Below are 13,374 nucleotides of genomic sequence, written 5' to 3'. Positions count from 1 at the left end.
CCAGTGTTGAGCCACGGGACTCACACTGTCGATCTGCCTGCCCTCTGGTGTCGGACCACGGGCTCCACACCTTCACACACATCAAAATAAAATCTGTTACATCAGACTCTGTCTCCTGTGGTCTTGCGTTTGGGTCCTACCCGTGAACTCCCGTAACAGATATTTGATGTTCATGGTTAATTTGCAACCTAGTTATATACATCATGTATATAACTAGGTAAACATGCCTACATGGAAGCGTGAGCATGTGTTGATCATGAGGCAATAAATGATGGCAATTGAAAAATAAAGAGACATTTGGTTTATTGTTATTAAACAGCCTTCAGTGGACCTTGCCTCAGTTACCACCCAGTCATAGCACCACCTGTGCTTCCCATGTTTACCTTCATTACTATATCATCACTGCACCATCATCATCGACTAGAGTCATTATACTGTAGCACGTGTGGCAAAATAGCACACGTAAAAGTGTTGTCTCTGTTGCAAGTATTGAACAACGTTTCATTTAAGCAGCAACATTAATCGACAGGATGTAATATTAATTTTTTTTTTGAATATTTTGCAGTATAATCAAAATGTCCCAACAGCTCTGGTGGAGCTGGACTCATCCTGAGGACGGCTGCTGTCTGCCAGATGTTTTTACGGTCAGGTCACTACCGTTAGATCGTCAGCTATCATGTTGTCCTCTCAAGAGAATTGAATAGGCCTCTTTAATGAAGTTTACGAGGCTGGGCCGCAGAGCGCCTCTTTCAATGTGGAGACATATCGATCTGCTGTGTGATGACGACAATTATTTAATAAACTAAAAGGAAAGGATACTAGATACAAAAAAACGGCGTGAAGATCATCGTTTGAACAAAAACAAAACCTCCAGCGGTCAAGAAAAGTTTTTCACAAGCATCACTCGACATTTTCGTCTAAATTAAGGCTCCTACTGAGAACTTCTTACATCCTGACAACGACTAAAGACTCACAAAGAGCTTTTAAAGCGACACAACTAACTTCCATCATGGAAAATGTGAGATTTTAACTCTTTGAAAGTCTACGGTGTTTTCTATGTGTTTTACCTTCGAGGCTGCCTCAAAATGGCAGCCTCAAGCTACTGATGATAATAATTTCATATTTTTATGTATAAAGTAATTCATATCACAAATGTATATCACCCAGCTCCCATACCACAGGGGTATTGTGAACTTAAGAGTAGCCATGAGTACAACTCTGAAGTACTTGAATTTCCTCCCAGCAGATATGTGACATATTTTCTTATCATCTAGTGATGATTTCATAGATTTGTTTGTGTGAATATGCACTAAAACATGAAACCATTTGACATTATGAGCTCCTTAAAACCTCTTGCACACGACGCCCCCAAATGTGGGGGCTCTCGGGCTTAGGGGGGCTCTCAAATATCGTCCAGAAATTGCTCATTTTGATAGCCAGAATTGTACATGTGTACATTTTATATACCGGATTAAACAGCAACGTATGGGCAACACTATCATATAAGTCACTTTTTACACACTCCAAACACAACTATAGAATACTAATATAAGCAACGAGAAAATGTGGCATAAAAGCATGAATTTCTGTGCAAAAATCGGCGTTATATTTACTGCACATCGATATTGCACCACGAAGCTAACGGCTATACGGCTAATTGGCACATCGCTTAGCATTAGCATTCGACACAAAACGCATAAATACCTTCGGTTTTTCTCTCCATGAAACCAGTAGAAAGCTGTGAGTGACCAACGGTACCATGACAGTGCCCTTCACCGAAAAAAACGTTGGTTTTTGGTCACCTTTCATGAAGAATGATGACAATAACATTGAAAATTATCCGGTTCAAAGCTACAATCATTGTTGGCAACTGCATCCTGTCTGCTTCCGATCTGTTTCCTGTAGAAGGGGGGTCAATCCACCATGGGTGGGTGGTCAGACTTTGGGCGAATGGAATTTTACGCTCGGGGATACGCGGCACTTCTTGCAACTTTCCTCGCTGAAACTTCTGTCAATCAACACTCGCTTCGACGCCCGCCTTCCTGAGACTCTGACACGTCGAAGGCGGGCTCATTGACTGAAATCGACTGATGATAGGCTGAGCTAGAGCCGTTGACATGCCGTTGTTCTTTAATTTGTTCCCAAGGCCTCTGTCCACCATCCCACCTGCTGAGCTGCCAGTGGTCTCCAACGTGGCCCCCGGCCCCCAGCCCTCCTCTGCTCCACTGCACCACGACGGCCCTCTGATGATCCTCAACCACTCTGTGTGGAAGTGACCTACCATCAAGTTGTAGATGATATGCTGAGGTATGTTTGACTTTTTCATTCAGAATATTATTATATTATTCAATAATTTCTATTTAATATCTATCACTGATTTCTTTTTTTCAGATTTAAGCTTTTTAAGTTGGTGAATCGATTTCTGTTTCTTCCTCCTCTCAGGTACAAGAGTGGCCGGGTTCGTCCGTACAGTTTAGAGCTGGGAGGTTGTATAAAGCAGAAGCTGTGGGAGAGACTGGATCGTCCCTCGTTCAAGTCATCATCAAATGAAGACGGACGTGTCCACGTGGACATCTCCTACGGGGTTGGAGTCCATCCTCCGCTTTACCATGTCGACACTTTGGGAGAACCAAAGCCGAAGATACCACCTTCAAAAAGAGCTAAGAAATAGAGTTCAAATGAAAAACATCGTATTAGTTCAATAAGAACATCCACCTTAAGTGTATAGCCTCCACCTATGGCCTTTTTCAGTAAGCCACTAATCCAACCTCTCCCTCCAGCCTCCAGTAGCCATCTGCTGCCTCCACCCTCTGCCAGCAACTTTTACCATCCAACTGCTGCCCAAACTCCAACTGCAGACTCTAGAAGACAGCTACACAAACATCTCCACCTAGAGCCTCTAGTGACCGTGCCATCCTCCACCAATAGTCTGTTCTAGACACCTCCAAAACTAAACTTTGCCTTCAAACTACATCAGCCATCTGCTGTCCTAACCTCAACCTGCAGGTTTTGGCAGACAGCTGTTACCTAAATTTAGACCTACAGCCTCCTCCAGCAACCTAAAGCCATCGCCTCCAACTACGGTTCAGGTTGCAACCTTCTGCCAGAATCTGTAGCCCCGCCTCCACCTTCACATTCTGGTAGAAAGCTGCAACCAATACCTTCACCTACAGCCTCTGCCAGCAACCTGCAGTTTCCGCCTCCATCTGCAGGTTGAATTAGTACAAATTATCTCTTTAACTTTTACAGAGAATGAAGTTGTTTTAATCATGAATGGACTTGAGAAGATGATCTGATATCACCAAGGTGGAACTGTCCTATTGCCATGAGAAGACCTAAGTGGAGGAGCAGAGGGACACACTGAGTCTGGTAAAGAGAAGCTTCAAGAGAACAAACAGATCAGTGTGTAATAACAGCCTGCTGGGCTGATGGATTAAAGCTGCTTTTATGTTGAAATGTTTTCCATCTTCTTGTTCTCACAGGTTTCATGTTGCATGAAGGAAGAGCACACAGCCATCAACATGAACCTCCATCATCTGGAAAACAAGACTTTATCTACCAGAAAGAGCTCTTCTTTCTCCCACAATGCTTTGCAGTTAATACTTGTTAGAGATGATCAAGTCTGTTGAAGTCATGAAGTGAAAACAGGATTTTTTTCTATCTTTGTGACAGAACATCTTAGAATAATATCTGAGGTGTGAACTGTTTGAAGCTCTGATTCTCTTCTGAATGTAAATATTTTAATGGAGGTTTTGTGCTGTATGATATATTCATACCAGACATTTCTCTTTGGATTTCTCCAGGACCTGGTGGACTCCACAGAGTTCAAGATCCACCAGGAGCAGATCTAGAACCAACAGATAAATTCCTTCTACAAGATCTGAGCAGCAGAGATGTGCTTCTTTCTCCTCCTGCTCTTCTCAGTTAAGACTTAAGTTAAATAAGTCAATCAATCTCTGCCGTCATCAGATCAGATTATTTGAGTCCACAACAATTAGCATCAAACAGATGCTCCATAGTGATGCTCCCACTAACTTGTAAAGTTATGTTGGGAACATAAGATTCACTTTATATGTTGGACTGGAGAGAAACGTTTTTTCAACTCCTCTGTATGTTCGGTACATATTGAGAAATTGACAATAAAGCTGACTTTGACTTTGGAATTACATAAGGGAGCGTGTTTGAGTTATCAGCATTTAAGAAAACTAAATTATTGACATCAATATAATTATTGATGTCAGTAAAATGATTAATGATTATTAATAATAACGGGGCACCTCCCTGCGAACAGGGACCAATAACCAAACGATAAACTAAGTCTCATAATTAGTATTCACTCGCAATGTCATTTTTTTTGTAATTGGGGTTGTTAACTGTTTAGAGACATGGTGTTAAGTTATATGCATCTGCCTCATTTAGAGGGGAGACAGAAGCTGCTGTGAGTTCCACGTTATAACTCCTCCGAGGCCGAGAGTCAGAGTCCACAACCGGGTTGTGGCCGGGACTGGAGGTCGCTGCGGTTCGGAGACGGCGGCGGCCGGGACTGGAGGTCGCTGAGGTTCGGAGACGGCCGGGACTGGAGGTCGCTGCTGTTCGGAGACGGCGGCGGCCGGGACTGGAGGTAGCTGCTGCTCAGAGGCGGCGGCGGCCGGGTCCGGGGATAGCTGCTGCTCCGAGGTGGGGGCGGCCGGGTCCGGGGATAGCTGCTGCTCTGAGGCGGGGGCGGCCGGGTCCGGGGATAGCTGCTGCTCCGAGGCGGGGGCGGCCGGGTCCGGGGATAGCTGCTGCTCCGAGACAACAGCTCGAGTCGGCTGGATCGCCGACCGGACACAGGGAGCTGGAGTCGGTCGAACCGCCGACCTGACACGGGGAGCTGGAGTCGGCTGCGGCCCAGCAGGAGCGGGGGATAACTGCGGCCCAGCGGGAGAGGGAGTCTGGCCCTTCCTCTGCCTCTGTCTCCTTCGAGGTTTGACCGGGATGTCCATTAGGTCACGGTCTGCCTTCTGGACACTTCGAGGTTCTCCAAAGGCCAGACGGGTTCCCATGAACTGTTCATACCAGTTGGGGAGACGACACTCCATACCGTGGTCTGCTGAGACCATCTTGGGCCAGATCATTCTGTCACGGGGCATGGTGAGGACTCAAACGCAGACAGTCAGGTGTAATGAAAAAAGGTTTTAATGATAACCAAAAACAAACAGGGAATCCAGGGACAAGACAAAAGACGAGGGGGAAAATCCGGCAGGAAAAGGCAGAACAGGCAGACTGGAAAACCGGGAACAGGACGAGTAAAACGGGCGGGTAGGTCGGAAAACAAACAATGATCTGGCAGTGGGTGTGTGTGCGACAGGGGTTTAAATAGTGAAGAGGCAGAGTGAGCAGGTGAGAGTAATGAGCTGAGTGTGACTGGCAGGTGCACTGTATGAACTGATTAGGTGAATGAGGAGCTACAGAAAGAAACAAAGACACAGAAAACACAGGGCAAAGCCTGATCGTGACAGGGTGAGGTGTTAAGAGTAACAATGGGGCATCGGCCCAGGAGGGGCTTGTTGGACTTCAGCCAATCAATGAGCTGATCGATGAGCTGAGGAATGTAACTTTGGGGTGACAAAGGGTTTGAAGCGCTGGGGGATTTCAGATCTTCTGCTGGCCACCGAGGAGGGCATACCAGCCTCCTGGGTGGCTCGGATTGGATCTTACATTTCATGGAATTTAATTGTTTTGTTATTAGTAGTGTGATTCGGTTTGTAACTGTTGTATCTGTTTTTATGCTTCTTGGATAATAAATCCATTTGATTTTGACTTAAACCTGCTGTTGTGTTTTGGAGGCGGTTGAGAGCACATGACTGCAGAAAGGGGGGCGATTTCTCTCTGTGTTCAGAAGTTCGGACCTTAACATAATCCTAAATTGAGTAAAAAGCAATTGTTTAATTTTGCTGTCAATTGTTCTGTACCTTTTAAAATTTGACTAATTAACGCTGTACTCCAAGAGTGCAGGCGGGGGAAATAAAAGACCCACATAAAATATAAATGTATCTTAGTGTCTGGTCTCATCCTTTTAATTAGGCCACATATGTGCATGCAGTGGGTGTGTGTGTAGGAAAAAAGGCGGGACAACAGCTCACACAACGTGTGACGTAATCTGAAACGTGGCGACGTCTCTCGCGAGACCACAAGATGCGCGAGACTCAAAATGGCGGTAGACAATAAAAGTCTCATTGTCTCCACGTGCCTGTAGCCGTTAGCTCAACGCCAGAGCTAACATTAGCTTAAAGCTATATGTGTGTGTGGGTTACTAAAAGAAGAGAGAAAGCAAACAAAACAAAATAAATCCTCCAAAAAGATTAAGATCCTCCTCGCCATGCTGGAGTTTGGAAGATTGCTCTCTCTGCCAGAGGAGAAGAGCTGGCGACTCTTTGTCACAGCCGCGGTTCTGACCTCTGAACCAATGAGAAACAACCTCCGAACTCACTAGCGGCGACTATCTCAACATGAATTGCGGCATGAAATACACAGTAACTTCTACACAACACCAGCGATCTTAGCGATCGTTAGTGTCGGCGATTATTGAGCATACACCACGTTATAAAAATGACAGTAACTTAAGCAACACAAAATAAGATAATAAAACACAATCACCCAAACATCTAAATCTGCCCAGAATCTGTTCTCTCACGGTGAGTTGCAATCGTGGTAATTGAGGCGGTCCTTCTGAGTTGTCGGCGGAACTCAGGCAGCGCGGCTCCGAGCGGCGCGATGGATTTGGGTGGAGAGGAGAAATGCGCTTCTCTCTCTGAAGAAACAAAGCTTCTTCACTTCTGCAGTGAGTGGGGGTTTGGTCTTTCTCAAACTCGAATCAGGATGAACTCTGATGGTCACACATGGTCAGATCCCAACAGTTATAATGGAGGGTTGTGACATTGTAAACAGTTGAGCTAAAATCTTCATCCACTGATCCAGATGTGGATGTGACTGTACAGGAGAAGTCCAGTCTAGTGACTGTGTAGTGTACATATCAAAAAAATACAATACAAATCAAAGTGGCACAAATGTTTTGGAGAGAGTTTTTTGTCCTTTCAACATATGATGATGGACAATGTTCCCCGATGTCTTAAACCCTATGGCAAAGGAATACAAGCCTGTTTTAGGAACATTTACACAACAAACGTCTTGACAAAATGGTCATTACCACCCGATAAACCACTATCAATAGATATGCAAACAAACAAAACTGAGCAATGGTGAAGAACTGCCTCAAAACTTCAAAGCAGCCCCAATGAGCAACAACAGGAAAACATTATATTGGTAACACATCATTTTGAGTGATGACAACTTCACTCAACACATGTTTAACCGGTTGGCAGAGGTGAAGCTCACAGTAAATCTAGCAAAGTGTGAGTTTACCTGTGCAATGGTAACTTACCTTGGTCGGGTGGTCAGACAGGGGCATGTAGCTCTGGTGCATGCCCAAGTCTTGGCAGTTTAGCAGTTTCCACGGCCTGCCACTAAAAAAGAGCTCATGAGATTCCTTGGATTGGTAGGGTATTGACGTTATTTCTGTAAGATTTTTTCTTCTGTTGTGGCGCCTCTTACTGACTTGCTGAAGGCCAGGGCTCAATTTGTGTGGTCAACCGAGTGCTTGGAAGCTTTTGGTAATGTTAAGTCTCTTTTGTGTTCAGCACTAGTGCTGGCTGCTCCCCGTTTTGACCATCCTTTTATGTAGCCATGTAGGTATTGATTCAGGAAGATGAGCAGGGAGATGACAGAGCAGTCAGTTTCTTTTCTAAGAAATTCAACTGGCATCAATTAAATTACTCTGTTGTTGAGAAGGAAGCCCTTGTCTTGATCTGGGCCCTGCAGCATTTCACAATCTATGTGGGGTCTGGGTGGCCCTGCGATGCCCTAACCAGAGGTTGTTTAGATGGTCTCTGTTCCTGCAATCTCACGATCTGGACATTCAACACATTAAAGGCTGTGACAATGTGGTTGCAGATGCACTCACGCAAGCTCCACTTTGAGTAGTTGAAACATATCCTGTTATTTCCTCTCTCAATGCATTCCTTAAAAAATTGCTCTAGGCTGAGTGGCAGCTGTGGGAATGGCTTGTGGACTGGCAGGTTGTGAGGGTGGTAAGCTTTGATATAACATTTATTTTGCTGGTTAGTTTTTTTAGTTTTGTTGTGGTGACGGAGATCCTGTGGGAGCTACGTCTTTTGGGGGGTTGTATGTTGTTGTATGATGATGCAATGTTGTGTCACCATACAATATTGCATACACACTTTCCACTCGTGCACTCACCTACACTGCTGAAATGACTGACCACACACCATTGTTAGTAGCTTTCCTCTTATGTTGCCTTTAAGTTAATAAATCATTTGTTAATAATCTCCCTCTTTTGTCATGGCTGTGGGCCTGGTTTGTGACAACTATAAATAGGTAATTCTCTGTAATGTAACACCCATAATGCAGACATATGTATGTATCAGTGATATTCTTCAGTGTTCCTGAGGTTTAAAGATTTCCCAGTTGTAAAATATAATGCAATTTGCCTCAATGATGCAAATGTTGGGCTTATGAGTGATCAGTGGGAGACCATATCACATCCATAACACTGGAATTGTTCCAATGATACACTACAACCTGACTATATTTTGTCTAATTAGATTTGTGTGAGGTTTATTATTCCTGTTATCACCTGTCATTTATTGGTGTTTTTCCATTATAAAAGATTCACACCTGTGCTACCTGTACTTCCTGACCCACAACCCGTGCAGACTGGAATCCAATGCAGTACTTCCAAGTACATTGGCTACAACATCATCAAAGAGTTGGCAGCATTCACAAATCAAAGAGCTGCAAACTAAAATGACAATTCTTTTCACACTAAAATGGCCATTTGATCCACAACAGTGGACATGCTGTTTTAACCTAAAATATTTCCAGCTGATAGATCTCTATAAGTTTATCACCACCAAAGCTTTTTTATTTAATTTGAATCAATGTTTCGTATTTTAATTTCGTATTTTTTTGTTTACAGTAGTTTATTTTATATTTCACCTCTGCAGAATGTTAATATAATATCAATAATATCTTTATGATATATATATATATCATAAATGACATGTAATAATAAAGTTGCTTTTACTGACTACATCTGGTAGCAGTTGTTAAGAAAGAGACAGAGGACATGTGACAAGTTGAAAAAAACACCACTGCCATGAAAAGTGACATTATGAAATAAACTTGACATGAAATAAAGATGTCATTGTTGACTAAAATCAGATAGTTTTAAATGTAATTTGAAAAAGAAATGCCTATAATGATACCAATACAGTTAAAATATGAATATGAAAAGCTCCACATGAGGGTGCTCTGTGATAAAGAAAAGTGTTCAAGTGCTGCTGCTCAGCAAAAAGCTAAAATAAAAAGGCAATAATAATCACAGCACTTTTCGTCTCATGAAGTACGGCTTTGATCAATATGTATTTTATAGAACTTATTTTGCAATATGGTTGACAATTGTACATTTATTTCTACCAATCTTTTTCAGGTTCAGACTTACTCCAGAGAGTGAACATGACAGCCGTACAGCTAGAGAATGAATCATGCTGGGGAACCACTGTGATAGATCTCTGCAGTGTAATTTCCACATTGTCTGAAGCGGTAACGTAACTCTCATCGATATGGAGCCCAGTGAGTGGTCTGGTCACTATGTTCCACAGGAGAGAAAACCTGCACTTGCCCTCATCACCGGGATCCAACTGTTATCAGCAGTGCCTCAACCCTCTGTTCTGTCCTGCACGTTTCCAAAGACATTAAAAAGAACAAAAACTCAGGTCAGTTTAGGTTGCTTTACTTCAACACCTGTGCGGTTGGTTGCTGCCATCAGGTGAAATGCTTCACTGGTATATAACCGGAGTCTAATTGATCTCTATTATCTCCATAATGTAACTGGACAGAACAGTGTGTCAATAACTTTGTCATAACCCACAGTGACGTCTCCTTCTTGCTGCCTGACAAATGCATTTAGACAACAATAGTTAATGGGTGAATCACAGCCATATTTCCTGCATGAATCACTTCCTTCCTCTCTCAACAATATATGTGTATTTGACAGCAAGTTAGAAGCATTACATGAAAGTAGCTTCCGTCTGTCCATTCATTTTCTATTCCTGATTATTCAGCAATGCTTTTGGTGAGAGATGTGGTTTAAATGTTGAACATTGTAAAGATTCAAGAATACACGTGTTGAGCATTGAGGCTTCATTATCAGCCCTCTCTTCTTTACTTTTTTATTTTATATGTACTAACTTGACTTCATTTAGAAACACTAGCAATGTGACCACAAAGTCCGTCCACCACTTGTTCCAGAATGAAATATCTCAACAAATGTTGGATGGATTGTCATGAATTTTTCTACATATATTTATGGTTCCCAGAGAATGTATCCTAATGACTTTGGTGATCCCATGACCTTTCATCCAGAGCCCCCATGAGGTGTTATGTAAATTGCCATTGTAACAACAAAAGATCAAATGGAGTTCCCGTCATACAGAGCAGAATTCCGAATACACAAAGACAATATCAAAGGCAAACAAAGCTGAAGCGATATAGTATTACATTTTCTTCTACTAGTTGGAAGCCAATCACCATCAGTTGAAATACAAATTTGTGACAATGACTTGCCCCTTAACTTGATAATTCTGGATTTACAATGGCACAATACCCAATGGTGCAGGCATACAAAAAAAACTGAATTCTACATCTGAAAAAAAGACTTTATTTATTTATTTATTTGTTAGCACTTTAGTAACTCATCTTTTAGGGCTTAAATGTTACACGGTGTATAATGGACTCTATAGAATTCTTTACACAGTTGACAAGCAGCCCATTTGTGACTTCAAACAGAGAAATACATACACACACAGCTGAACTGTGACTAATGCAAAATCATACATATGCAATCTATTTGGTTGTGTTCCCAGTTGGAGATCAAACTATAATCCAACCTGTGTCCCAGGAAAGTGTCCGACTACCCTGAAGGGAAAACGACACAAAAAAGGAACAGGATTTGTTATAAACAACTGGTCATGTAGTGTGTGCATATTTATTTCATGTTAGTAGCCTCTAGAGGCTGCAGTGTTCATTACATCCCACAGAGTTACATGATGTGAACAACTACTTGATGAAAAACAGGAGAGAATTTCAACGGGATTGTAAGGAAAGGTCAGGACAATATCAGAATGTCAGATAACCAAAAATCCTCTGGGGACCAATAATAACCAGAGTTCTATAACTGCATGTAGAGTCAATCATACAAAGATTTCTTATTTTTGGTATGGTATCTTGTGAAAAGTTATTCATCTCTTATCTTTGATGAAAAATATTTAGCCAATACATGTTTTTATAGTAAATAATCCATTGACATTTGCAAATCTGACTTCCAAAATATGACCACCTACCCAGCACAAGCCATTGACCCCTATGCTTCAGTATCCTTCATCTAAATCATAATTGGATTGTCATGCTGCAGTCTTACCTCTTCCATTGTTGCATCCCAGACCGCTAGCATTTCCTATTCGATCCATCCTGGCTCCAAAGCAGCCAGAGGCCCGTTTCCTGGCGGTCAGCAGCAGGTCCTGCAGACGGCTCCTCTGACTCTGGGTTCTGCTGTGACCCTCGGCTGGTAATTGGGATTTTGCTGATATCAAGGGTTCTTGGTCCACCTCCTGGTCCAAGTTCCATCCCCTGCTGGCCTGGCTGTTCACAGGCTGCTGTTTTGTCCCATCGTAATCAGCTTCATCCTCCTCCTCCTGTGCCGCATCAGCCAGAGTCTCCTCAAAGCGCTCCAGTAAAGACTGGTGTGGAGAGTTGAAAATGGGTTTACACTCAAAACTCAAACTGGTTACATTCATACTGGTTATGTTATAGTTGACAAAGGAAACACATGCTGATAGGAAACAGTAAGCCTTCTAGTGAACCTGTGGCTAAGGATTGGCCAGAACTTGGTCTCGGGTGATGTTTGTGGTGGTAATGTTAAAGGTGTTGCTAAAGGCTGCTAGAAAAGGAATGGTTTGGAAAAAAAAGTAGAAGTTAATAGTTTAAAGGTTTAAACTAGGCTTGCAAGCAAGTACAATGCGGTCCAAGCACCCTGACGCGATTCAGACCTTGAGGTTGACCGACTCGAGGAGATAAGAGTATCGCTGAGTAGGGCTTTAACAGCTACTTTAATACACATTGTCGGCTCGGGCAGGTTCAAAAGTGCCTGGAACTGATCCCGTCTTGGACCACATGGATTGTTGAGTTTGTGCCTGCACCAAACTTATTCTCAATAAATCATTTTGTACCACATTTATAACTGAAAAGAAACAATGATTCATACACATCTAAGCCTAACTTCACTTATAACGTCACATAACACATTTGAATGCTTTAATCCACTTGAACTATACGTAGCTATTGTAGTGCAGCATACATACATATGTAATGTCACACAGGTATGTGCTAAACACCACCTGTGTGTATAACATTGCTCATATGGAATGAACCACATATGCATACTGTTGAGTAAGGTTATGTTCCATACCCAAATTTTTGAATTGAGACGTCCATATTCCTGGAACATAAAGAAAAACCTGTATGTCCCAGTTGCTCTATATAATATGGTATATGGTGATGATGGAGTAACATATCTACTGGTTTTATGTGCATTTTAAATTTTTGCACGATAAAAAAACTGAGTTGAAACAGCATAAATTTCAGCAAAAGTCCAAATATTGCAAAAACATTTTTCATTTGACTCAGGTGGAATTGTTGGTGTATTGAAAAAAATGTGACTAACAGCAATGGAAACAGACTTAACAGATAATTTGTGACGTACATGAAGTGTCCTCGTTACTTAAGAGACAAAAAATTGCTGCAGATAAAACATCAGCCCTTAGGGTTAGGGTTAGGGTTAGGTTACATAAAACAAACACTCTTTCTCGTTGTGTTAGAGGACTCTTCTTCTGCAATGGTTTAATGGCACTGATTAGAGAACTAGTGCCACCTGCAGTTTATCTCTATGTGGCCAACTCCTGATTTTCAAATAACAGTAAGGGATGGAAACAGCGAAACATTTTAGGAAATATTCTTGTTATCCAGGGTTAGGGAATTTATTCTAATAATTACAAAAGGAAACATGAGTGCTGCCAGCCCTCTTCCTGACTATATGGTTAGTATTATTACTACTTGTTGTTGTTGTTATTAATGTTATCATTAACATAGGTACTGCTAGTGGTGGTGGTAGTAGCTGTAGTTATGTTAACATTAGTGCATTTCGGGTTTTTTTCTTTTCCCATGCCTTTCCTAAGTTTGCCGCCCCCCCCCGGCGCG

At 42.3% G+C, this 13,374-nt stretch overlaps 1 protein-coding gene across 2 annotated transcripts in view; it reads right to left on the bottom strand.

The window, feature by feature from the left end:
- Positions 1-10,760: 10,760 nt before the first annotated feature.
- Positions 10,761-13,374, bottom strand: part of nppa (natriuretic peptide A) — a 3,442-nt gene continuing 828 nt past the window's right edge. The window contains exons 2-4 of one of the 2 annotated variants that reach the window (XM_031879816.1): positions 12,587-12,616; positions 11,540-11,858; positions 10,761-11,037 (exon numbers count right to left, since the gene is read on the bottom strand). In XM_031879816.1, the coding sequence (XP_031735676.1) occupies positions 11,033-11,037; positions 11,540-11,858; positions 12,587-12,616 (354 nt within the window). In that variant the 3' untranslated portion in view covers positions 10,761-11,032. The remainder of the gene's footprint in view (positions 11,038-11,539; positions 11,859-12,586; positions 12,617-13,374) is intronic. The other variant, XM_031879817.1, reaches the window with a different exon arrangement.

This window comes from Anarrhichthys ocellatus, unplaced genomic scaffold (genome assembly GCF_004355925.1).
Source record: "Anarrhichthys ocellatus isolate YVR2014 unplaced genomic scaffold, GSC_Weel_1.0 scaffold442, whole genome shotgun sequence".
NCBI lineage: Eukaryota > Metazoa > Chordata > Actinopteri > Perciformes > Anarhichadidae > Anarrhichthys > Anarrhichthys ocellatus.
This window is presented reverse-complemented; position numbering and strand designations above follow the sequence as displayed.